The sequence below is a fragment of the Amblyomma mixtum genome, chromosome 7 (assembly GCF_055824585.1).
Source record: "Amblyomma mixtum isolate Tamu chromosome 7, ASM5582458v1, whole genome shotgun sequence".
Taxonomy (NCBI): Eukaryota; Metazoa; Arthropoda; class Arachnida; order Ixodida; family Ixodidae; genus Amblyomma; species Amblyomma mixtum.
This window is the reverse complement of record NC_143018.1, coordinates 32,846,178-32,872,956: the sequence shown is the minus strand read 5'-3', so window position 1 is coordinate 32,872,956 and position 26,779 is coordinate 32,846,178. Positions and strand designations below refer to the sequence as shown.

The window sequence follows — 26,779 nt, the reverse complement described above, 5'->3', positions numbered from 1 at the left end:
AGTCGAAAAGCAGAAAACATGGTACGTTAAAGTAGCTCGCTGAATGCTGAGAGACTGCATGAATGATGGCACTGTATAAGCTAGCATTTTGGATCAGTGCAGCACTACATTCCTTTTTGCATTGACAGCTGTAAGCGATGCTTTCTTCCAAGTAAGCAGAGTTATGGTTTTAGCACCTGGCCTGCCAAATTATGCTCACTGCATAGAAAAAAGCCTTTCTGAAAGCTTTCCAAATATCCCAGGTCTGCACGAGCTGCACTCCATGGTGGAGAGTATTGCGAATGCAATTGCAAACCTGATTCTTTGGGACGTTAAACCCCATAAACCAACCAACCAACCAGATTAAATAATGTGGTGTAACAGCTGATTAATGTTCAAATTTCATTCAAATCAGACTGTAATTAGCACCTTCCATCGTGGCAGCAGTACGAAGTATTAGTGCACTTATGTCCTTGTGTCCCTTTCATAAGAAAGTTCATGCGACTGCAAAAAAAAAAAAAAAAAAACAAGAATGGCAGCACTGGAGACATTAACAACGCAACTTGTTCACAGGACACAAAAATTTGGAACATGTCATGAAGCTTGGCACTGACATAAGTTTTTTTCTTTCAATAATGGCTTAATAGACAGACTGAAAGACTGTGCAAGTAAAGCGCATGCAATTACTATTACTACTTCTGTCAAAAGCCTTACATTTACAACAAAGGTTGAGTTAAGGTGATGATGTCACAACTTCTTTTACACACCTTCCCGACATTCGAATGTGCAGCTTTCAAAAAAGTACCAATTTTTTTTCATAACTGACTGCACAGGCGGCACACTAGAGTCATTTAGTGCATGTACCGAACAGGTAAACTGGCCAACGTGTTTCCTAAACTAATGCCAGTAAACACTGACAATACATGCTTTGTAGTTAAGGTGCTTTCCTTCTTTCTTTATTTCTTTTTACAGAGAAAGTGCAGCAGGAGCTAACGACTCAACAACGGACAGAGGCTGCTGCTGCAGCTAGCACACTCAACATACAGTGCACAACGTTCATGACAAAAGTAGTATTCAGCACAAATGTTCTGGTCACTTATAGCACAGACTTATACAGGCAGAAGCAATACAAGAGGGAACATGGCAGCACGTGGCCTACGCGCTTCGCAAAGCACCGCCGCCAACAGAGGACGAGAGTGGGAGGCATCAGGGGCACGTGCGGAAAGAACAGCCGGCCTTTGCTGCCGATTCTCGCCGCCTCTCGACCCCGGCGAGCCGCGAAGTGCGGCAATCAAACGCTCTAGTGTTCCCTCTTATATTGTTTCTACCAGTGCATAATAACAAGAAATCTTAACTTTTTCAATAAATAACAGAATGCCTATATAAATAAATATAAAAACATAACTCATCCACATATATTATTTACATAATTCGAATGTACAATCGCCCAATTTTTTAACCTGAACGCGCGAGCGTCGACCGGCCAGTTGATAAGCGCCGTACAACGGAGCATAGCGGCGAAGTGTGCGAGAATACGCGCGTGCGCACAATGCCCAGTCCAATGCAGCTGCCCTCTGCCAGGCTGTTCCGGCAACCGGACCCCACCCCACCTGCTTTTTTGTCCGTTATCGCCTTTCCTTCTGTTTTCTCCACACCACTGACAAAGGATTAGAAAAGGCAACGTGGTACCGCCTTCTTTTCTGTAGGAGAGGGAAGTGTGAATTGATAAGTGAAATAATCCGATCAGATGTCATAGCTATCGCGCTTCACAGTATATAAGGCCTTGCATCCGCTTTCTGGAGTGTTTGCTTCACGCAGCATCAACAATGCCTCCTCGGGTGCCAGAGGAAAAGAGAGTAGCTGCAGTACGCATGTGTTTGAGCGGCACATCCCAAAGACAGATCGCGATGGCTTTGGATTTACATGTAGCGACAGTGAACAGGATAATTTGCGCGTTTAGAGACGAAGGGCGCATAGGTGATGCAGCAAGGAACTGCGTTCGGAAGACGACAGCAGAAGAGGATGCCGCCTTGGTTCTTGTCGCCGAGACTAATCCCTTCATGACGGCTGGCCAGGTTAGAGATGCGGTTGGCCTCGATGTCAGCGAAGAATTGGTGAGAAAACGGCTTTTGGAAGAAGGCCTGAAGAATCGAAGTGCTGCCCAAAAGCCGCTTCTTTCCGACACAGCGAAAGCAAAAAAGACTGGATTTTGCACAGGCCCATCTGCACTGGACAGCAGATGACTGGCACAATGTCGTCTTTACCGACGAGTCCACATTCTGCATGCAGTGGGACCAAAAACGCAAAGTATACAGACCAGACCTAACGAGGTTCGTTTCTTCCTATTATGAATATTTAGTTAGTTTGTGCCTGTTTCTATTTTCACAAATTTATTCCTGTGAGCCTTTTCTTGTTATTGTTAATTTAAGATACGTTTGTGGTGTAAATTGCCGCAATTTTAAATTGACTAATTGTTCTCCTCTCTTGTAGGTATGACCCCCGATACGTCCACCAAGTAAGAGCCAGTGGACGCAAAAGCATCAACATTTGGGGGATTGTAACCAAAGAGGGCCTTGGACCACTACACAGAATACAGGGCCGATTTTGTACCGCCTCCTACATTAATATCGTCGAACAGGTGCTCCTGCCTCATGTGCTCGACGGTCCTTTCAATGACGGCTGCTTCATCCTACAGCAGGACTTGTCCCCTGTGCACACGTCTCGCGCTGCCAAAGGCCGCCTGGAAGAACTCGGAATCATGACCATTGACTGGCCGCCACAAGGAGCGGACATGAATGTAATTGAAAACGTGTGGGGCCTAATGAAAAAGAACTTATCAAAAATGGGGCTTCACAACGTGAGCTGCGATGAACTATGGCGCAAAGTTGAAGCCGAATGGGAGCTGTTGAAAATCGACCACAACCTCGTACCAGCGCTGTACGACTCTCTTCCGCGACGCATCGCAACGGTTGTTCTGTCTGGTGGAGCCTTCTGCAAATACTGAAGGGCAACAAGCGAGTTGCGACACCCGGGACCCCACAATTTCTCAAGCAGCTGGAATTACCAAAATTTCTAATACCCCTTGGTAACCAGTGCGAGCAAAGGTATCATTATTGAGGCGTTGTTTTTCTTCTGGTTTTGCTCTCGAGAAAAGCAATAAATTTATTTCTGGTCAGACATAGGCAAGGCACGCTATTCCTTGCAACATCGAAGTTTCTAATCAGCAGGACTTCCAGCGGCAGATATCTTTTTGCCGCAGGAAATTGCCGCGTGAGCCGTAGGGAAAATAAAAATAAAAAGAAGTGCTGATTCGCACGTAGTGCAATCAGCCGGTGTATGTCGCATTCCATCGAGCCCAAGCGGTGCCACTTGACCCTTTATTTATAGCGTGATGGCAGCGTTCAGAAAAGAAAAGACGAAGACGATAACGGTGCTCGAAAGGGGGTGGGGTCCGGTTCCCGGAACAGCCTGGCAGAGGGCAGCTGCACTGGACTGGGCATTGTGCGCACGCGCGTATTCTCGCACATTTCGCCGCTATGCTCCGTTGTACGGCGCTTATCGACTGGCCGGTCGACGCTCGCGCGTTCAGGTTAAAAAATTGGGCGATTGTACATATAGGCATTTATTGAATATATATATATATATATATATATATATATATATATATATATATATATATATATATATATATATATATATATATATATATATATATATGTGTGTGTGTGTGTGTGTGTGTGTGTGTGTGTGTGTGTGTGTGTGTGTGTGCGTGTGTGTGTGCATACCTACACAAAAGCATGGCAATGTGTGTAGTGCGGCACACCTATAAACATTTGTTATGTTACAGTCATGATGCATAGCCACTATAAAGGCAAACAAATGGGGTTATTTAACTGAACTAATACAATTTCACCTATTACTTGAATGCGGGACACTGAAAGTCAACTTTGTCTCCTAATATATTTAACAAATGGGGAATCTGGAAATTTAGGTTCTATCTGCTTTGTCTTTGCTCTTTACGTGAGGTAACGTTGCACCATTTACCGTTGTTTACATGTTTTAATGAAAAAGCTGCCTGGTGGGAGATAGTGTGGTTTGCTGCAATAGTTCTCAAATATCCTGAACACTTTTCTTTGTAACAACTTTGTAACAATTGATCATAGTTATAACAGCACTTGTTACCTGTACTGGTACACCGTATGATAGCTTAGAGAAAAAAAGTCTTTGGTACAGTTCATAAGTTCCCTAATTCTGTATATACATCCTACACCTTTGCCTAATTCTCCAGCTAGTTTATGGACAGGTATTCCATAACAAGTCATTTTGGAACTAAACGCAAATAATTTTTGCACTTCTAACTCTTGCAACCTACTCCTGTGGAACAGAATTATAACATTAACACTTGGTGGTTTGTTTATTGGTTTAAATATAACATACTGTGTTTTATCGGCCTTTAGCTGTAACATATTTATCTGCAACTAGTCAGAGAGATAGTTTAGGTAATCGTTAATGCTTTCATTTAAGAAGGGCAGTGATGTATTTGAGAAAGATATGTCCATACTGTCTGCATACGCGATGACTTGGGGTGAAGTTGGTATACAAGGTAGATCACTGATATAAGGATAAAATAATAAAGACACCAATATTGATTCTTGTGGAACACCAATTAAAATTTTAAATCGTGGTGATGACTGATTACTGAAAGACACATACTGATAGTGATTAGTGAGGTAACTCTATAAGAGAAAGTGTGTATTGCCACGTATTCTGCTGCCATAAAGCTTAGATAGAAGGAAGTTATGATTAATGCAGTCAAAAGCTTACTGCAGACATGGGAATAACACTGTTGTGCATAAAAGCTTTTCAATGTGTTGTAATAGTTCACGTTTGATATTCCCAAGTGCTTGTTCGGATTTCTTCGGAAGAACCCCAGGCGGTTGATATTATCCGCAGCCCTCTGTTAAGGCTTCCCTCACAGCCCCAGTTGCTTTGGGAATTAAACCTCATAAACCAAATCCATCTTTTTCGAATCCATACTGAGCTGCACTCTTAATGTTATATTTCTCAATAAAACTTATTAACCATTCGTTCATGATAGTTTAACAGTTTTGAAAAAATTGGAAGCACAGATATGGGTTTGTAGTTATTTATGAAATTATCATTTCCTCCTTTATGGACAGGACAAATACTCTGGTTATTTTAAGGTTACCAGGAAATATTTCTGACTCAAGCATGCAACTTTTAATGTGGGCTAAACTAGTGAAATGACGTTGGATACATGTTTTACAGTGTCTGATGACAGTCTTAATGTCATCAAATTCAGTGGCAGAGTTTGTTCCAAGTTTATCTATTTTTACCTTTAGTTCGTATGGGTAGGTAGGGGAAAATATTAATGAGTTTGCGACGCTTGCACTCTGTAATACACGTGCATAGCTTCCACAAATGACGCTCATTCTGCAAATGCACATTTAGCGCAATAACCAATTCTTTAAGACCGTGACTGCAGTCATATGAAGCAACATTTAAGGTTTTAACATGCACATTTTTTTTCTAGTTGGGCTCCTAACTTTGCTCCAAATTTTTTTCAGGTTAAAAACCCTTGTATATAACTCCATTCATGGATAGAAGCTTTGCCCTTTCATTTCCGAATTAATCTGATTGCGATTATTTTTATCTAACAAGTTTGACAAATGACTGGTAAATTTTATTCCTGTGTTGCATTTTATTGTAGAGCATAGAATTTATCCGAGGTTTTCATATTTGTTTGCATGGCTGTCTAGCTTTATTCTTCGTAAAAAAACCTATGTCAGAGAAAGCAATAAAGTAACATAAAAATATATTGTGCGCATAATTTGAGTTAGGCTCCCAAATGCTCCCCCCCAAATAATGAATGTGAATGTTGAAACGCAGTGTATACACAGTCTTTAAATGTGGCAATGGTAGGAAACATGTGCACTAAATGCTTGCATCATAGATTTAGTGCCCAAACTGTACTAGTTTATAAAATTTCGTCATAGCCTCTCCTTCAGTTAATGAAACATGATCCAGGTGCCAGGCTAATAACCTCAGGACAATCTCAGTGGTAACCATTGCTAGCTAAGAAAAAATGTACTGAGTAATAAAAATCTACAAGGCTACATAGAATAAAAAAACTTCACTGCTCAACTTTTGCATTTATTTGTGCCTTCTGGAGTATCTTTGGTAGCTTGCAGAATAAGCTGAATATATACAATGCCTGCTATAACCAGAGGCCACCGCTATGGTACATACCCAATGTCCACTCATCAAAAAAAGGCTTCTCACTCATCTGAGTACAACAGAGTCCAGCAACCCCAGACGTGAACTATTAAAAAAGTCACTCTTCCTCATTTCCTCTCGGAATTCGCAACATCATTTGTATGCAGCTAAAAACTACATGCCACAAACTACTCTGCAAAACTACTAGAAAATTAGAGCTTGAATACTCCAGTTCTAGCTGCAATGACACGTGTGCGACATCTCTTTCTTTGCTCCCGAAGTTAAAGTGAATATCAATGATTTGCAGTCATCGGCTAAAATACTGGCGATCACTTCACACTGCCTATTGGCTTCCTGTAGTAATAAAGGTGTGAAGTTACTGCTTTCCTGACCTCCTGTGTGAATTAACAAGCGACTACACAAATGCATGGTTAAAAATACATCACAAGGCTAACTAGTCACAAGGCAAACCGGTGTGACCACAGATGAGAAAAATGTTGATGCAGTATGATCACAATGATGTTATCATGACTAATGTGAATTTTGGGACGGCATAACTGCTAAAAAGTGCCAGACAGAGCACACTTCATATATACACAAGTTGTTTTACATTTTGTGATGCAGTGAGCCCTTTCTTGGGCAACGATGGAAAGCAAACTAACAAGGGAGAGAAGTCTGTGATAAAAAGAGCAAAGAAGTCCACCGGGAAGATGGATATGTGGCCGACTACTCTGCACTGGGGAAGGGGATACAAGAGAGGATCGAGATGGGTGACGATACGGAAAGAAGAGAGATAGGAACATGTACACGTACATTTGATGGCATCACAACCTTGAGTCGAGGCCCGTGCTACTCAAAAAACATGAAAGCGTCTTCATTGCCTAGACTGCTTTCCAACTCTGCCGCCAAGCACCCAGCAGTAAGTCCTCTGAGAGTGGCCTGCTGCCTAAGCGCTTTAAGGAAACCACCAACGCTTGTCTTTCGCACTAGTACACACATTACTACATGCTCCACAGTCTCGGCTATGCCACAAGTGGAACCGTCAGGAGAGCACACAAGTCCAATTAAATATAAGTACTTTCACGTGAAAGCGACGTCTGAACGGAGTATATGCATCAAGCATGCATGAGGGCGTGGAATTTCATGCGGAACCGAAAATTTGGTTGCCGCGTCTAGTCTTTTAGGCCGAGTGCGCCGAGCGTCTGGCTGGGCCCAGTATTTCGCCGTTGCACTCTCCATAAAGTCCGAAAGAAGAGAAGTGGTGTCCAGTCTTGAGAAAGGCAAAACTGCGTGGAGACCATCGCTGAGAGCACTCTTTGCTTCGGCATCCGCCCTTTCATTTCCATCAACCCCCTCTGTGTCCAGGGATCCATTGAAATACTATGCGGTGACTTTTTTCTTCAGCAAATGAAAGGCGCCTGCACAAATACATAGGATGCATGGTGAAAAATGCACCAGAAAGTTCACTGGTCACAAAGCAAAGTGGGGCATTCACAGATGACAAAAATGCTGATGCAGTAAAGTCACGATGAAATCATCATGATCAATTTGAGTTTTAGAATGGCATGACTCATCAAAAAAAGATTCCCAGACAGAGCAAACTACATATGCAGATATGTTGTTTTACATTTTGTGATGCCGTGAATGCTTTCTTGGGCAACAATGGGCAGTAAAATTTGGTCAGCTACTACAGCTATCATAAATGAAGACTACGGTCTTTTCAACATTGTTGCGTCCACGTAAAGAAACCATCACAACAACAGCTACCATCTTGAACTACTCCTCAAGCTCCTAGTTCAGTCAATGACAATTACCCTGGGTTCAGGCATAGTGACACTACTCTGCGACAAGACACCTGATACTGGCAGATTTAAAACAGCTGAACATTTTTCCGATAATACAGAAGGAATCTGAAATGCATCAAAACGCTGTAATCCTTCAACTTTCCGCCAATACCTCAGGCAACATGAGCGGTGTCATGAGTACGTGCTTTCAAGTTTTCGGAAACAGCACGCTGACCGAAATTTGGAGGCAAAGGAGCAGCTGAGTATCTGGATCCGTTGCTAGAAAGAATTGCAGTTTAGTATCTGGATCCTTTGTTACAAAGTACTGAAGTCTAAATTTGCGCTCTTTCCACTCAATGGATTACCAACTTGCTCAAGCCTCTGTTTTGTACAAGAAACAAGCGGGCACATTCTTTACCTTGGAAGTGCACGAGTTGATTTCTTTTAGATGACATGAACTTAAATTTGTACAAATTGTATTGAGAGTTCCATGAAGTCTTCCACGAGATTCCATGAGAAAAAATTAAGCTTAACCTCTGTCTCAAACGACTGGGAGAGGGGACTGCTTCTACTGGCCGTGAAAAAGTCTCCTCCAGCCACTGTACCTTAACAGAAGCATAATGTATAACAGCAGCGCATTGTAGGTTTCATTCAGCAGCATTAAACTTGCCAAAAGCAGTGCAGTAAACAGCTTAGCCTGGCGGGGTTCTCAAACTGGTTTCCATGCGACCCTTGGGGTCCCAGCACCACTTTTTGGGTTCCCTCAGTATCTCAGATACATGCCTCAACCCCTGCTTTTCCTTTACACAATTTATTTTGAGACTGACCCTACTGTAATGCATCACAGCAGAATGGTTCACTATGCAACCAGTCATTACTACCGAGTATGGCCAATTTTTTTTTTGAGGTGCAGTATGTTCGCAAGGTCTTCTTTGCATGCATGTTAGGTCGGATGGGGCAGAGGCCAAGACATGCAACGTTCTTGAGCCCCTTTTGAAATAGATTAGGGTTCCCTGAGGCTCAAAAGGCTGAGAACTCCTGGCCTAGCCTATATGAATGGATATGTGCAGTTCTTACCCCCCAAATCTTTCACGTGTGCTAGCGTGATGCTGAGATTGTGACAGAAACAAGAGAGTACTGTTTTGCACATTTGCAATCTGTAGTGTCACTCAATGGATTCAGAGAACCTACTTTGTTTGATTGCTATACGGAAGTGGTGTAGACGGACACTGAATCCCCGTTGCACGGAACGGTTGCGTTGATGGTGCACTGTTGAGTTTGGTGTACCCTGGCTGGCTGTGGTGGATAAGGCGTAACCTCTCTCGAATTGAGAGGATTCACATTCCGATCTGCGTTTATGGCCGCACGAGATGCCACTGAGCCTGGAAATCGAGCTGCTGCTGACAGAACCGGAACATGGTGCAGTTTCTGTCGCTGCTTTGGCTGCAAAATGGCACATGATGAGTGACTCAGGCTAGGAAGTAGGGATTTATATTTAGAAGCCTGCAAGCAACAAAAAAATAAGTGAACTGATGCCTAGATGAATGAGTGCATGTATGAATGAAGCTAGGACGGTGTCATCAACAACGAAATCAAAAGGTAATGTCATTTCTCCTAGAGAAAATTCCTCACAAAGCTACTGAGCCAGTGCTACAACAATAACAGCCATGACTTGGAAGTCACATTTATGATAACTAGAAACTATACTGAAGGCTGTAAAGAAAATTGCTTCAGGAACTATAAAACAATATACCTAAATAATGGATTGGGAGGGTGCACCACAGTCCACTAGTCAATGTTTCCGCTAGAGGACTTGTATTTGTCCAAGCGAAAACCAAGTCCCCTTGTAGAAATGTTGGCTAGTGCAGTGAGGCTCCTCTCCTGTCTGTTGTTCATTTTGTTGATAATACATCAACGTCATTCAGCTTTAAGGCACAAGCTCCCACATTCTACATTTACACCATTCCCTCACAACCCTGCATTCTGTGTTAGAGTTACAGTGAACGTCATGAAAGGTATGCCACTATGTACTATAAAATATTCCTTTTTTTTCTACATCATAATAGTTGTATTTCTACTGTATGGCCCAATTTTGCATGCTGTAAACAAATCAGGGTAAATGTTTTGCTAGCAGAAAATCGAGCTTGCCATCCCACTTCATGGTAGCTCTAACTTAAAAGCAATGCTGAGCCCTAATACAATGCGGGCAACTCTATCCAAACACTGTTCATAGTAAAACCAATTGTACGGCTCTACTGACAACCCTTCCGCAGCAAGTGACATATTTATTACTGAGGAATGTGGACTTGAAAATAGAATGTTTTTTCTTTCCCGTCTGTTGATTCAAATTTATGGCATTGATGACAACAGTAAGAGAATTATGGACTCCGTGTTCACTGGTTGACAGCGCCAGATTACAGAAAGTATTCTGGGGCATGAAATGGGACAGCTGGGGATAAGAGTTAGCGGAGAACACCTAAGTAATCTGCGATCTGCTGATGACAGTGACATTTCCTTGCCAAGCCACTCAGGACATGAACTGCAAAGCATGATCAATGAGTTAGAAAGGCAGAGCAGATATGGTAGGGCTAAAAATTAACATGCACAAAACCAAAGTAATGTTCAACAGCCTAGCAAAGGAACAGCAGTTCGCAATTGGTAGCGAGGTGCTGGAAGTAGTAAGGGAATATGTCTACTTAGGGCAGGTAGTCACTGCTGATCCAGATCATGAGAGGGAAATAACTAGAAGAATAAGAACGGGGTGGAGCGCATATGGCAGGTTCTCTCAGATCATGAATGGCAGTTTACCAATATCCCTCAGGAGAAAAGTATACAACAGTTGCATCTTGCCGTTACTCACCTATGGGGCAGAAGCGTGGAGGCTAACGAAAAGGGTTCAGCTTAAGTTAAGGACAACACAGCAAGCTATGGAAAGAAAAATGATAGGTGTAACATTAAGAGACCAGAAGCGGGCGGAGTGGGTAAGGGAACAAACCCGGGTTAATGACATCCTAGTCGAAATCAAGAGGAAAAAATGGGCTTGGGAAGGGCATGTAATGCGAAGGCAAGATAACCGCTGGGCCTTAAGGGTGACGGAATGGATTCCAAAAGAACAAAAGAGCACCAGACGGTGGCAGAAAGTTAGGTGGGCGGATGAGATTAAGTTTGTGGGGATATGGTGGCCGCAATTGGCATAGGAAAAGGTTAATTGGAGAGACGTGGGAGAGGCCTTTGCCCTGCAATGGGTGTAGTCAGGCTGATGATGATGATGATGATTACGACAGACATTCACACTCAACAAATGAAGTGGTGATGTCGGTGTGTATGTGCCCTTTTATTTATTCTTTTTCTATGCTGGCTATTTGTTCTATCAACATGATCCACTTGTTCCTGTACCTATTCTCATCTGGATCCCCTTGTATCACTGCTGTGGGCCTCCAACCCGTGTGTGCCTTCAGAAACAAATTTAATAAATTAAATGCAAAAGAAAAAGAAGAAAGCAATGAAAGAAATATTCAGCTTCAAAAGGCTATTGAGCATCCCTGTAATGAAGGCAGTCCTGCCCACTCACCTGGAACTTCTTGCATTGCCAGATGCACCAAATGATGAAGCAGCCTCCAAGAAACAACACCAAGATGACCATTGGCACGTACATACGGGCAACGTCGGTGGGGCTCCAGACTTGTTTCCATGCAGTGAAAATTAAAAATAAAGAAATCTGTTCCATAGCCATGTCATTCATTACTTCCAGTGAGCTGAACTTCAATCCACAAGAAAAAAACTAGCAACAGTCACCTCTTGGAGCCTTGCTAGTTATAAATTAACTTTTCTCTAAAGCAAGCCCGCTGGACCGAAAAAAATTATAACTTCTGTTCTGAAAAAATTTCACTCCTCCCCTTTTTAGTCCTTGATCCACACAAACAAAAAAAATATCCTCAATGTCCAGACCGTGCGCAAGTTAACAGCTAGCTTGTTGTGAGAAGAACAGTAGAAAAAAAGAAAAAATATATTCCTTTTGTTGACAAGTGGCCGTTTTTACCAGAGCTTCTGACCTATTCACTTTTTTTGTGCTTGAATTTACTTTCATCTTCACTTATTTACTCTTGAGCTGCCATGCTGGCTCAGTGGTTATGCTGCCTGGCTGCTGACCCAAAAGACACGGGTTCGATCCTTGCTCCAGCAGTCGAATTTCCATGGAGGCAAAATTCTAGACGCATGTACTGTGCTATGTCAGAGCACGTTAAAGAGCCCCAGGTGGTCAAAATTTCCGAAGCCTTTCACTACGGCGTCCCTCACAGCATAAATCACGTTGGGACGTTAAACCAAACTTAGTTACTTTTACAGTTTTTAATTTCTTTCTTTGGTCTCACACACCTTCGTCTCTCCCCTACCTGGCCCCCAGCCCGTTGGAGAAAAAACTCTGCCATTGTGGATCACACAGCGATATGAGACTCCTGCTCAAAGTGATACTGAGGTCAAGTTTGCCGGTGTAGATTAATCACAGCGATCTAATGACAAAAGGACTAATTTCGCTGGAAATGGAGCTGCCATGGGCTAGAAAAGAGCAAAAAAATGAAAAAACAGTTATTGCTGCTACCAGCTGTTTTTACAAGCAAACTACGGTGATGCTAACTACTTTTTTTGCTTGTTCATCTCTCACGCAGGACTACACTGCTACAGCTAGCTATCCCGGACTCAAGGTTTTCTGAATGTTGTAATAATAATCATCAGAACTTTCAATCAAGTGGTAAGACAGAAAAATTTAATTTTAAGGATCAAATGTTTCAGCAGCAAATAGATCTTTTGCTTCTAGACCAACAACAGCGCAGCCACAAAAAGAGAAACAACTCAATTTCAATAAGGACAAAGGTTGCATGAATCTGTCCTCAGTGTTCATTCAAGGATCCTTTACGCTGCCAAACATGATCAGTGAGACTCTTTAACAAAACAATAAAGAACTGTTCTAACCAGGTTCACTATTGGGTGAACTGGAACAGTCATAACAGATGAAAAAAGAAAAAGCATGAAAGCCGGCTATGCACAAGAAACACAAGATGCACTGACATGTCAATTACAAATTGAAAGTGGTTGCCACATAAAGGATAGTCCATGGAAAAAGGCTCACTGGTGAGAACGCACGAGGCACAACCAGAGGATGGTTATAATGGTAAGCATCTGGAAGGTCGTTACTGTGGAAGGAGGATGGCTGAGAAATCCCCAACCGGAGGATGATTACCATGGAAGAATGAGGGTATGGGGAGAGCGTAAGAATGCGCAACAGGTAAGTGGTTGATATGGGAACCAACTGGAAGGTAGTTACCCTAGAAGGGGAAGGAGGGTATGGAAGAGAGTGTAGGAAGGCATACCACGGTAACCATCCGGAACGTGGTTACCGTGGAAAAAGGAGGAAGGGTATGACGAGAGCGGAAGAATGTAGCATGGTCCATCTGCGGCAGCTGCTGCAAAACGTGCTGCACGAAGAGAGAACCATCAGGAGTGCTGCGCTTCTAGAGCGCCGGACTGGAGAGCACACCCGGACAAAAGATTACTTTATGTGGAAAACTAAAAAGAGCACCCGAGAACTCTACAGACATGAGCTATCTCTCATATTCCCTACCACAACATATCGTAAAGTATAAATACCTCAATGGCTGTAGTTAAATCTCGCGTTAACCAGTAGTAAGCATCCTGACAATTCTTTTGATGTCTGTTCTTGTAGCTGATGTTGACTTCCCTGTCTTCCAATTTCTTATAATTGCATAGCCATGCGCCCCTCCCGCCCTGTGAACTGAGTTCGATGTCAAATAAATATCGATAAAGCATGAGTGCAGGTCTGCTATAGCAAAATTAAATAGGTGCAGTTGAAATGACAATAAGAAAGGATCTTACCTCTCTTGGGTCTGTAAATAGGAAAATATACTGCTTGAGCAACATTCCAAAGAATACTGCAGATGCAGACATCTCTTGCCGCATGCTGTACAAAGTGATCCATGCTGCCTGTGTCCACAACTTCAGGTGACCTGTTCCAGGTAGGCCTGTCCCAGAAAAGAAGCACGAAATTAAAGGAGCCTTGCTGGTTTAATTTAATAGTTGCTCAACAGCAACCAGCACCTGTAGAAAAATTGTTATTTTTTATCAGTTCTCTTTAAATAAATTGAAATTCTCACAAGCTGGCAATACTCTTCTACTCTAAGGGGCAGGAGAGGCCTTCCTTCCTTAGAGGAATGCTTCCGTTATACAGAGGCAATATAGACCTTTGCAATAAGGGCTCCCTGGGATATGTTATTTATTATTTTTTTCAGGTGGCAACGCCCACAGCACAGGCAATGGGTTTGTTTCTGTCTGCATTTCATTCACAAAGTGCGCTGACGCTTAAGCTTTTTGTTGGCGTAGACATTTTTGTTCACCAACTAAGTCCATTGCCAATGCAACTCGGGACGGGCAGGAAAGCGGTGAAGAAGTAAACATCACAGACGCGCTGAGACCTTCGCATAACATGGTGAGCGTGAAGACTGGCGGCGTTTTTTTTTTTTTCTACTTTCATCGACTATTTGAAGGCCTTTACAATATTCATGAAAAGGAAGCGCTTAGCTCCCATCCTGAAATACTGAAGAAATAAGAAACTGACCAACAGCCCAACAGCTCCTTGCAGAACAAAAGACAATGTATTTTTAATGTCAAATGAAATGAGGTTAGGATAACAGTGATGCAAAAACGAGAACTCGAAAACAGTAGCTTTTGAAGAAGAGAGACGGGCGAGGGCAGGGTCCATTAATACTTCCACGCAGCTACCTTCGCACTATTGAAGTGAAAGTCAAATTCGCCAGTGTGCCACTCAAACCTTCTCATTTTTTTATTGCTATTCCAGTTGTATTAATTGTTCATGTTTCATTGCTTACAGTAGTGTACGTCTAGTCTCAAGAAAAAGAACGAATATTTTAAGAATACTTCTGCAGCTGAAAGTAAATGTGGGATTGTTCGAGAAATATCTACTAGTTTCATTTAAGTACTCGCAAGAGTGAGAGAACTGCATGCGACTTTGAATAAACATGCCTGATGAATGCATGAAAAAAAAAAAAAAATCTGCGAATTTCTTAAATAAAGGGCTTTTGCAGCACAATACTATAGACATATGCAATATCAATTTTTGTTTCTTTAATGGTTTTAATGGAGAGCTAAAAGAGCACTGGTATGTGAACTGAGAGTTTTAACCTTACCAGAAAAAGTGTTTTTTCAATAGCGGTGAACATTTCTCTGAAAACATTTGCAAGATATGTTGGCATGTCTTCGCCTAAGGGTTATGAAAAATGAATATATTTTTTATCTTGATGCAGGTACAAACAAATATTTGCTGCAGACATATATCTAACGGAATGTCCGGCACGGACATTTATCGGTTGTTTGGCAGACATCTGCCGGGGGTTTCCCTCGTCTGACTGCCGCAATAAGCTATGCACATGTCAAGCAATGTCAGCTCCGAACACGTTCATCGATAGCAAGAAGACGAAACAGACCCTTTCGCGGGTAGGCTACCCGCGAGTGTAGCCCGCGAATCAACGGAAGTTGGTTACCTGTTGTTTGTTACGCCGTTCAGTCACGACTCACAAAACTCTGCCGAAAAATGCAGTCTTGCTTGGGAACTTCGAAAATCGCGCTACACACGTGACAAGCACACAGGACGGAAACCCGAGCAAAACCACGGCCAGAACACTCAGAGAATCGCCAAAGTTATTGCAACCGACTGGCGCCGATTGCCACATGATTGCCGATTGCCACGAAACGAAAACAACGCCTCGCCAAAAACCACTTAGCGAAGTTTTTCCTTGACAATTCTCTCTCTCCCTTCTCTCCTTTGCTGCTGCTGACACCTAGTGCCTAAACCACAAAGCGGAGGACACGGCCTCTAAGATACGTAACGAGCACTCTGTCGTGGATGCTTTGCCTCGTTATCTGACGCGTTAATGCCTGACACCCCGGGATTTACGCCAGTTTGCCTCACATGACGCAGCATGGACATAACGACTGTCGAAGAGATGCGTTAGCCAATATGGACGCCTACAAATTAATGCGTGACCGAAAGCGCGGCAAATTTGAAAATACAAAAAAAATGCAATCATATCCTAACCATTGGAAATTATGCGATCGCTGAAATTATTGAGTACCCTGTTCTCAAAATGTCCGACTGAGTCTGATGCTATAATTTTTGTTTTGTAAAATAGCAAGAATTGGTTTACTGTCGTTTTGCACGACCGTGGGCAGTGGTTAGGTGTCTGGGCCATCGGCTCTTGAACAACTGACGTTTGTGGCGGTAGCGAAATTCGGCTTCATTGGTCCGTAAACTCGGCAGTCTCACTCTAAAAAAGAACAGGGCAATGAGTTCAGGTGGTCCCGGTACTGGTGCAGGTAACGTTTCATACGGTTTTTTGCAATAATTGGCTTCGGAGCTCACGTGTACAGCACGCACAGACGTAGACAGTAGTACAGAAAAATGATGATGCGATACAGCGTTGAATAAAGGCTAGTTATTAATTTCTACCTGTTCCTAGATAAACACAGGGAACAGTCAAAATAACATAAAAGAAGGGAATATGGAAAAAGTTACAAGTCCCGTGCAATGTTTGTTGGGTTAAGCGGGTATAATACCGCTCTGTCGGTGGACGCCTACATGCCCGGGAAGCAATTGTACTAGAAAAGGCAAGTACCGAGAAGTCAGTGCATACGGCGTAGTGAATACGGTAATTCGTAAGTGGATTGGTCCAGTGATCCAAATGATTAGTCTAGATAAATGGGAAACTACCGCCTAAGGGACGACAGCCAGGAGAAAACTATTTAAGGAGCAGCGCCCTCTACTGTTTATAAAGTTCTATTCTGCAAATTGAAATCAATGAAGCCACACCAAGAAATGCTGCCTTTGCAAAGAAACTCAGCACAAAGAAGGCACTAGTTCACTAGTAAGTAGCATTTATTACTGGCTTCCGAAAGTTGACGTCATGTACACTGCATCGTTGTCTGTGGCTCCGTCGAACGCGTTGTAAAACTGTGGAGCTTAGAGCCAGCGCGGTGCTAAGATTTGTGTGAGCCGTCCGAAGTCATGGCACTGATCTCGTTCCTTAATGCTGGCGGGAACAGACCGGTGTCTATTCGTGACGGCAAGTAGGGACATGGTGACCAATGATGGGGAGAAGTCCAGTACGTACAAATCCAACCCAAACACTTGATCCACTGGAGTCCCGTCCCAGTCACTGTTGAATTCCGGGCCCGGAATCCCGAAGAAAAGCACCTTTTCGTCAATAACGAAGCATTCCGGCAACAGCAATTCCACAGGTGTGCCTGGCCGCCTTGGAGTCATCTGACTCTAACAAGAGTTCGCTGGGTTGTATTTGTGCAGGCCTCCTACGTAGGTCATCAGCTTGGAGTTGTAACAGGCGAGTATATTGTGACGACCCCACATAATGCGCAGGTCCACACGGGACGGAGAGGCAAGAAGACACCGTATGGCTCAGTTTAAACAAAATGATGTATTGAATAATTACACATTGTACATCAGAGGCTGGGGTGTCCGAGCTTACGTGGCGACGCCGTCATGGGGGCGATCGAGGGGCTCCGGAGTTGCGATCCGTCGCTTGCTGGCAGAAGCTGCGCGCCGTCGGGCTTCGGCGCTGAAGGACCCTTTTCTCTCCGATCTCGTCCTGAGCGTCCCTTTCGTCCGCACTCCCCAGCTATATGTGCTCTGCCGGCCACGCCCGATCTCCTCTCTCCCAGGCTGGAATGTCGTTTGTCTCCCGCCGGCAGCTTTCTTCTCTTGTCGGGTTGTCAGCCTCCCCTGCCGACCTGCCTCGTTGGGATGTCGTTTGTCTCCCGTCGGCAGCTTTCTTCTCTTGTCCGGTTGTCAGCCTCTCCTGTGTCCTTGTACGGCCAGGCAGCCTAATTGGGCTGGCTTTCCCTCCCGCCGGCGCCTTTGTACCATTGTACCCCTTCAGTGGCTTTGCCGCCGCTGGGGGCTCCGTCTACGCGGCGCCGCCGAACGCGGACCGTTTAAGGGGAGACAAGGGAGTAGGACGGTTGAGCACAGAGAAGATTCCGCCGAAGATATGGGCCCTGGTAGCTCACGCTACCAGCACATTCCGTCTCGCACATTCGCCTCGCACATTCCGTCCGACAAAACACTTTTCGCTGCACACAACACCACTGCACTGCACCATATGCCGCAGCTGTCATAACTGGCGTCTCCAGGGGCAGCACTGATCTTCTTTCACAGACAAACATGAAACTCAGCACCCAAGCCTCTCCTTGCTAGTCCAAACTGGACGAAATAAATTTACCACAGTTACAAAGGAGCTCCCACTTCCAGCACAATCACGGCACAGACAAAAAAATATATAGATAACGAAAGGAAGTCGGGCATGTTCTGCATCCTGTAAAAGTGTTACTTAATGGCAGAAAGGTTTAACTAGCAACTCCGATATTTTAACACATAAGCACATAGCAATGTTATGAGCTGCAGCATTACGCAGTCTTAACCAGTCCCCAACTCCGCTCTGTTTACGCCATTAGTCCGACTTAGCTTTCCGATTTCGAAGCGGATATCGGCGTTCATGAGTCGTACCAAGTAATTCTGTGACCCCTTGTCTGCTTTGAGACTCGCGAGGGCTCGTGGCAGGAGCCTCTCTTGGCGTTATCTGCGCGGCAACCTCGCGCGCTCCTTCCTCCAGCAATGCATGAAGTAAATCCGGTGGCATTCCTGCCGTAACCTCTGGCGCTTGCCGAACAAATGCAGGAGAGGGCGTTTCTTGCGAACAATCTGCGCGCTCCGCTTCACTTCGGTCCCCATCAAAATCTGCGCTTTCCCCCTCCTCATTTCGTGAATACTGAACCGGTGCCGACTTGAGGCGATTTGCGTGTATCCTTATCAAGCGGCGGTTCACGTCTCGGACCCTGAAGTTTACCGGAGAAAGCTTCTTGACAACCTCGCACGGTCCTCTCCACCTCGTCTGGAACTTACGAGCCAACCCAATCTGTCTTTGGCAGTTTTCGATGTACACGCTGTCCCCCACATCAAACGGCGCGTCTCTAGCACCGCAATCGTGCACCTCCTTCCTGCGCTTCGCCGCTTTCTTTAAGGCCTCCTTTGCGATGTCCCTCGCCACTTGCAAGCGCGATTCTAGCTCAACCTTATAGTCGTCCAGTGAAGCGTATGGGACACGACGGGGGCCCTCTGGCACTCCACTAGGCTGGTCCGGGTCTCGGCCGTAGAGAAGAAAGAATGGCGATTCGCCCGTGCTCTCGTGTGCTGCGGAATTCTAGGCAAACATTGCATACGGGAGCCACAAGTCCCAGTCCCGCTGGTCGCGCGAAACAAAATGCGACAGGAACCCGGCCACGGTTTGGTTCAGTCGCTCCACCGCGCCGTTGCAAGCCGGATGGTACGGTGTTGTCTGCTTCTTAGTGATCTTAAGCAGCTCGCAAACTCTCCTCATTAGCTGCGACACGAAGTTCGTTCCCCGATCTGTCAAGAGTTGCCTCGGAGATCCATGTCGGAGCACGATCTGTTCGACAAATGCTCTTGCAACCGTGTCTGCTTTCTGATCTGGGAGTGCTACCGCTTCCGCGTATTTTGAAAGGTGATCGACAAATACTAAAATGTACCTGTTTCCAGAAGTGGTCGTGGGCAATGGGCCCATTATATCCATACCTGTCCGCTCTAAAGGAGCCGAAACCTCAGGGAACGGCTGAATTGGTGCTGGCCTGCGTCCCTTGGGTGTTTTTCTTTCCAGACAGGAATGACACTTCGCACAGTAGTCTCTAACATCCTGTCGCATGCCACTCCAAAAGTACAAACGCTCGACGCGCCTGCGTGTCTTCGCTACGCCAAAATGACCGGCGCACGGCGCATCGTGGAACGCGCGAAGAACCCTTTCTGTCCACGACCGAGGTATGACGACTCTCTCCCAAGCGGTTTTCTCTGGTCTCCCTTTCCTGGTTGGCCTCGTGCGCCGACACAGGGTGCCGTCTTTGCCAATGAAATAACCTAGCTGTTCGGGGTGAGATGGTGCGCCCTCTAAGCTTTCGATTATTCGCTTCAGGTCAGGATCTTTGCACTGCTCTGTGCGTAATTCGGCGGGGTCGACTACGGGGACAAACTCATCTATAGCTGACACGGCAGCTGTACGGCTGAGCGCATCAGCATTCAGATGTGTCTTTCCTGACTTGTGCTCCACCTCAAAGCAGTATTCCTGCAGCTGTAGATTCCATCTAGCGAGTCGCGAGCTAGGGTCCCTGACACTCATCACCCATTTCAGAGGATGGCAGTCTGTGACTAGCTTGAATTGGCGGCCGTAAAGGTAGCATCTGAAGTGCTTTACTGCCCAGACAACGGCGAGGCACTCCCTTTCTGTAGCTCCGTACTTCTGCTCTGTGGGGCTCAGCTGTCGGCTAGCAAAAGCCACGGGATGTTCTTTGCCCTCGATAACCTGAGATAACACAGCACCAACTGCGAACTTTGACGCATCTGTGGCCAAAACGAAGGGCAAATTAAAATCCGGGTGGCGCAACAGCGGTGCACTCATTAGCTTCCTCTTCAGGGCCCCAAAAGCATCCTCCTCATTTTTGCAACAGCGAAAGGCGACATTTTTGGCTGTTAAGGCAGTGAGCGGCTTAGCGAGCTTGGCGAACTCCTCTATGTGCCTTCGATAGTAACCGATCAGGCCGAGAAACTGCCGGACCTGGCGGACACTAGTCGGGGATGGAAAATCCGAGACACACCTTAGTTTCTCAGGGTCCGGTCGCACGCCGTCAGCTGAAACAACGTGCCCGAGGTATTTCACCTCGTTTTTGAGGAATTGGCACTTAGAAGGCTTCAGCTTGAGACCAGCTCCTCTTAGTCGCACCAAAACCTGCTCAATATCGCGCAAGTGTTTCTCAAAACTGTCACTGTATATGATTATGTCATCCATATACACGAAGCACAGCTTCCCCAGAAGACCCGCCAGGATAACATCAGCGGTTCTCTGCCAGACAGCAGGGCTGTTGACCAGACCCATCGGCATTCTTTTCCATTCATAGTGCCCTGAGGGCGTGTTGAATGCCGTTTTCTCAGCATCTGCCGGATCCATTGCTATCTGCCAGAATCCCGCCGCCATGTCCACTACCGTGAAGTACCTGGCAGAGCCCAGCTGAGAAAGCGTCTCCTGTATATTGGGAATGGGGTATGGATCGATGCGAGTTACGGCATTTAGTTTGCGGTAGTCCACCACCAATACGAGCCATCTGGCTTTTCCACCAATAGTGCCGGTGCTCCCCATGGTGACTTTGAGTGTTCGACAATGCCGCGATCAATAAGGTCCTGCACCTGCCGCTCCATCTCCTCACGTTGGGAGTAAGGAATCCTGTACGCACGTTGGTAAACGGGCGATGAAGTGCCGGTTTCTATCCTGTGCTTTATAACGCCACAGCAGCCCAAATCCAGGTTGGACGCGGCGAATACCTCTGAGTAGTTGTTCAGCAAACCAGCCAGAGCCTCCCTCTCCCTGGATTTTACGTAGGAAAGATCGAACAACGCATTTAGAGGAGCCGAAGGACTAGCATGCTCCACAGTTGCGAGTACCGTATCGGTGGGCTCACGTTTCTCTATCGCAGAGGTGAAGAAAGCCAATGTTTTGTTCTTGGGAAGGCTCAGTGGCTGCTGGCTACAGTTAACCACCCGTAGGGGCACTCTGTGGGCGTCATTAACAGTCACGAGGCACGCGGCTGCCTTCAGGCCATTACTAAGAGAGTCGACCGGTTCAAGCACTCCCACGGCGCCGCTCTCTACATCTGCAGGCACATAAGCAAACAAAATGTGCTCCGACCACGGAAGGACGACAGCCTCATCGACCAGCTTTACGGCAACCCGCGAATATACCTTCTCTAATGATCCCACTGTTTGACGGGTGTCAATATCGGTACTGCGAACCTCAGCCCTGCTCCTGTTCAAAAACGGAACTTTTGAGCCCCCCGCATTAACTTCTTCTTCAGAGAATGAGACTACTACCTTCCCTTTTCTCAAAAAATCCTGCCCTAATATACCTGACACTCCGTTTGGCAGAGACACCGTGTCCGGGCATACGTAGCAGGGGTGCTCCAATGCAATTCCGCCGAGAGTGAAGTGTAACCGGTAGAGCCCACTTATGCCAAGAGGATCCCCCGTTATGCCTACAAATTTGGTTGCCATACCACCAGACGCTTCCAACACCTCGCGATCCCCTTTCCTTCGAAGCGTGTTAAAGCTGCTTTCCTTAAGCAAGGTCACCTTTGACCCCGTGTCTATCAACAATTCCATGCAACAACCATTTCACTTGCAACGCACAACAGGGCATGCCTCGTCGGCCACACAAACCACCACCACCTCATTACCCACTGCTCCCTCCCCACGCTCATCAGGATGGGGAGGACAACCTAGTTTTTTGTCCCTGTATCTGGAGCCTCGCTGTAGGCTTGCTTCGGGCGTGTCTCGCCTGCTTCTCTTTGTGGCTCCCCACGGCGCACGTTTGGGCAGAACCTTGCGATGTGTCCGCGACCCTGGCACGCAAAGCACACGATTTCTTCAAAATCTCGCATACCGCGCCTGTAGCTTTGTGGCGGTCTCCGGTTTCCAGCGAATGGGCGCCGTTGAGCGCCCGCTTCAACCTGGCGTTCCACCTGCTGAGATAGCAGCTGCTCTAAGCGATCTAACCGCTCTGTCAAGAGAGCAACCTCAGGGTTGGGCACCGCTCTCTCTATGACGCGAACTCTCGCTGCGGCCGCCGTTAGCGCCTCATTTCGTTCCTCATCCAATGCGGCCGCCACGGCTTGGTCGAAATTGCTCGGCTTGCGCGAGAGCACGAACCGGCGCACGGGGTCTTGCAGACCAGCCACAAACAAAGCGGTCATTTCCTCTTTAAGTAGATCCTCCGCGTATTTCTTCTTTAGCTGGTCTCCTTCCTCCTCCCTACTCAACGTATCGCGCTCTAGGCGCTGAAGCCGCGACGCAAACGTTCGCACGTCCTCCCCTACCATCTGTCCGGCGTCACGGAACCTCTGTACCCGCACATGACGTGGTTCAGTGTCGAAATGCTCGAACGCGAGCGTCTTAAATTCCGCAAATGATTTTGTGGACTTTACTTTTTCGTCTCGCCATGCAAAATCATGAGCAGCTCCTGCCATCTTACACCTCGCCATTCCCAGCATTTGAGCATCGGACCATCCTCCCATTTTCCCAATCTCTTCTAGCATGGAAAAGAAATCGCAGACTGGAACCCCTGTCTTATCTCCCGTAAACGTCGGAATGACGCTTCCTAATGCCAGCATGCTTGCTCCGAGCGACGGCTGTGGAGTGGGAGCTCCGTCAGTTACAGACATTTTTTTCCGCTCCAGCCTTCCGGTGCCTCAAGCCTCTCAAATGGGGGTCAAAGTCCCACAATCAGTCCCGTGATTCCCCTTTGATTACAATTTTGAAGTCATGAATGTCGCAGCATTCAGAGGACATTTGCTTTTGAGACCCCACTTCTGACACCAGTGTGACGACCCCACATAATGCGCAGGTCCACACGGGACGGAGAGGCAAGAAGACACCGTATGGCTCAGTTTAAACAAAATGATGTAATCAATAATTATACATGGTACATCAGAGGCTGGGGTGTCCGAGCTTACGTGGCGACGCCGTCATGGGGGCGATGGAGGGGCTCCGGAGTTGCGATCCGTCGGTTGCTGGCAGAAGCTGCGCGCCGTCGGGCTTCGGCGCTGAAGGACCCTTTTCTCTCCGATCTCGTCCTGAGCGTCCCTTTCGTCCGCACTCCCCACCTATATGTGCTCTGCCGGCCACGCCCGATCTCCTCTCTCCCAGGCTGGAATGTCGTTTGTCTCCCGCCGGCAGCTTTCTTCTCTTGTCGGGTTGTCAGCCTCCCCTGCCGACCTGCCTCTTTGGGATGTCGTTTGTCTCCCGTCGGCAGCTTTCTTCTCTTGTCCGGTTGTCAGCCTCTCCTGTGTCCTTGTACGGCCAGGCAGCCTAATTGGGCTGGCTTTCCCTCCCGCCGGCGCCTTTGTACCATTGTACCCCTTCAGTGGCTTGCCGCCGCTGGGGGCTCCGTCAACGCGGCGCCGCCGAACGCGGACCGTACCCCTTCAGTGGCTTTGCCGCCGCTGGGGGCTCCGTCTACGCGGCGCCGCCGAACGCGGACCGTTTAAGGGGAGACAAGGGAGTAGGACGGTTGAGCACAGAGAAGATTCCGCCGAAGATATGGGCCCTGGTAGCTCACGCACGGAACGTCACAATATAGAGCTCAACGTTGTGTACGAAGGAAGAGTAGGAATGGTTCGTCTGCGGGCCAACGCCTTCGACATGCGATCGCACCCAGGTCAAGGCGTCAGTTTCCAAAAAGAATAGCGCGTTGTCAATCGCAGCTTCCCAAGGAGGTGTAGACAGGCCGGACCATACGTAGTACATGCGTCTCCCGATGGACAATGCCAAGGGTCAGATGGTAGGCATTTGCAGAAGTTCACCTCTGGTGGGCACGCGATGCCACTGAAGGGTTTCCAGATCGAGGGCACGTCTTCCGGCCACCATCCACCGAAGATATAAACTCGATGCCCTATCGCGCACACCGTTTGGACGAAGCGTGCTTCTGGTATTTGTCCAGACATATCCATGCGGCTCCATGTCACGGTCGTGGTGTCGAGACGATAAATGGCGTTGCGGTCTGGAGGGTCTCTCCAGGCGTTCCAGAGATATGCGCAGTGACCATAGGCTACGACCGTGGAGAATGATTCCATCCATGGCCCCCCGTCGGCTAGGGTGTGCGTCTTCAGTCGATGCCACCTGTATAATAGAGGGTCGAAGACGTGCACGTCGATCGAGGTTAATTTGCGGTAATCATACGTCACCCCGCGTCCAAATGAGTAGACGTTCCCGTCGATGGAGGCCGCCGTGCACGGCAATTGCTCTGGCAAGCCTCTCTTCTTCACCGTCCACATCTTTCAGCGACAGCGAATTTCCCTCGGGACGTGTGTCGAGGCTTCTGTACGGCATGCGCTGAGAACGAACAAATGGAAACCTAACTTTCACGAAGGTTTCTTCAAAGCAAGAACCCTCGTCCACAGATCGCGTTTTCACTTCCTTCTCTACTGACTGGAGGGGCTAGCGCCAGGGGTGATGAGTCAGTCCCCCTCCACTGTATCCTTCTTCGAAAAGGTGACGGGGACTGTCCCCTAATCTGCGTGAGCCTGAAGCCCCACCGGTCAATACCAGCTTTCGAGATACGAAGGAAAGTTGTCGAAAGGTTACAATGATGCATTCACTCGACAACTTTCATACAGATAAAGGGGCATCTCCCCTTTCGAACAAGAATGCGAGGTTGCCATCTGCGAACGAGGATTTTCGGTTGGAAAATTGTAGAGGGTGCTCGACATTCTGCAATTCTTTAAGTCTGTAAGTCAGTTTCTCTGCAAGGCTTGTTTTCAGAGTAAAAGGTCTTGTTCCCAGACGACACTCGCATTATTCGTGGAAACGAAAACAGTCAAGTTCCCCTTTCTGAGTAAACTCGGGAATGGCATCAGTTTATAGATGGCCCCGAGAGGGCCGTCGACAGAGTATACTAGTACAGTATAGAAAAGAGAATTGCAGTCAACATTCTGCAGAACTGCTGTAGAGGCTAGGCAGGAAATAGCAGGAAATGGGCCTTTGTTCCTGTGCCTGCAATAGTGAGCTAGCTCACAGCAAACTTTCTAAAAATTTTCTGCTGAACAACACCGTCACTCCAAATTCCCAAAGAGGGCAAAAAAAGGTCATAGAAGTGCAGTTATATACCTCACGTGTTCAAAGACTTGCGTGTGGCATTGTCTTTACTGATAATACGGGACCGTTTACTTCGCGCCGTATCGACCACCGCTGCTGACAGTGTTGATCCCACTCAGCTCAGCGTGTTCTTATTACTCGTCTTCCCGGGCGTACATGTGTCGCCATAGGACACTGTATGCTTGAAACACTCGAAAGGTGCTTCAGTTAGATCGACTGATTTTTCTTACTTTTACGCTCGACACGCACACTTGGAAATGTTTTGTTGTTTCCTAGTACGTACAAGGAATTTTTGTGTGCATGTATCTCTGCACTACAGCAAGTGACGCCTAAGACCCAAAGCTGTTGCTTGCATGTATCCGTTTCACACGCCATCCTTATCGCCACTACTTTATCAGCACTGCATTATCATTTTTTTTCCCCAAGGAACCCAAAGTGTACCTTTATCTCTTTCCTTAGAGCAGTGGCCACCGCAGTCCCAACTTTTGGCCGCAAACTAAAGCCACTTTCTCGCACGATACACTAAGGGCACCGAAAACATTCCTTATCTCCCGGCGTCGCCGAAGCTACGTTTTCACGGATCAATGTTCTGAATCAATAGGTCGCTCATCCGTTTTTGACCGCACGCGACAATTTCATCTTTAGGAGCGGTCACGTGGAGTCGCCAGGTGACAGGAGTTGTACACAAGACAAGAAATAAGCAGATCCCTGCACGTACCACTTCGTCTGTATACACTGTCTAGTTATGTCTTCGATTTTTCCGCGCCTAACCTTGTGTTGTTCTCTTGATTGAAGTTCGCGGACACGCAGACCGCGCGCGAAGACCGGACAGTAATGGGGTAAAATTTTTAGGGCTCTTGTTCCAGGAATGAAGATCATTTTTTGCCCCACGTTATGTTCCAAAAAACTACCTGAAAGAGAAACAGTTTCGTTGCCGTGTAGTCAAGGAGTTTGTCGTGCGATATAGAGCCGT

General features: G+C 46.6%; 1 protein-coding gene across 2 annotated transcripts in view; it reads right to left on the bottom strand.

Annotated features, from left to right (window-relative positions):
- Window positions 1–9,218: 9,218 nt before the first annotated feature.
- LOC149335587 (calcium-activated chloride channel regulator 3A-1-like) overlaps window positions 9,219–26,779 on the bottom strand; it is a 58,752-nt gene continuing 41,191 nt past the window's right edge. Inside the window, exons 13-15 of one of the 2 annotated variants that reach the window (XM_089552182.1) lie at window positions 13,890–14,035; window positions 11,572–11,681; window positions 9,219–9,443 (exon numbers count right to left, since the gene is read on the bottom strand). In XM_089552182.1, the coding sequence (XP_089408308.1) occupies window positions 9,356–9,443; window positions 11,572–11,681; window positions 13,890–14,035 (344 nt within the window). In that variant the 3' untranslated portion in view covers window positions 9,219–9,355. Of the gene's footprint in view, window positions 9,444–11,571; window positions 11,682–13,889; window positions 14,036–26,779 lie in introns of those variants that run through there. The other variant, XM_089552183.1, reaches the window with a different exon arrangement.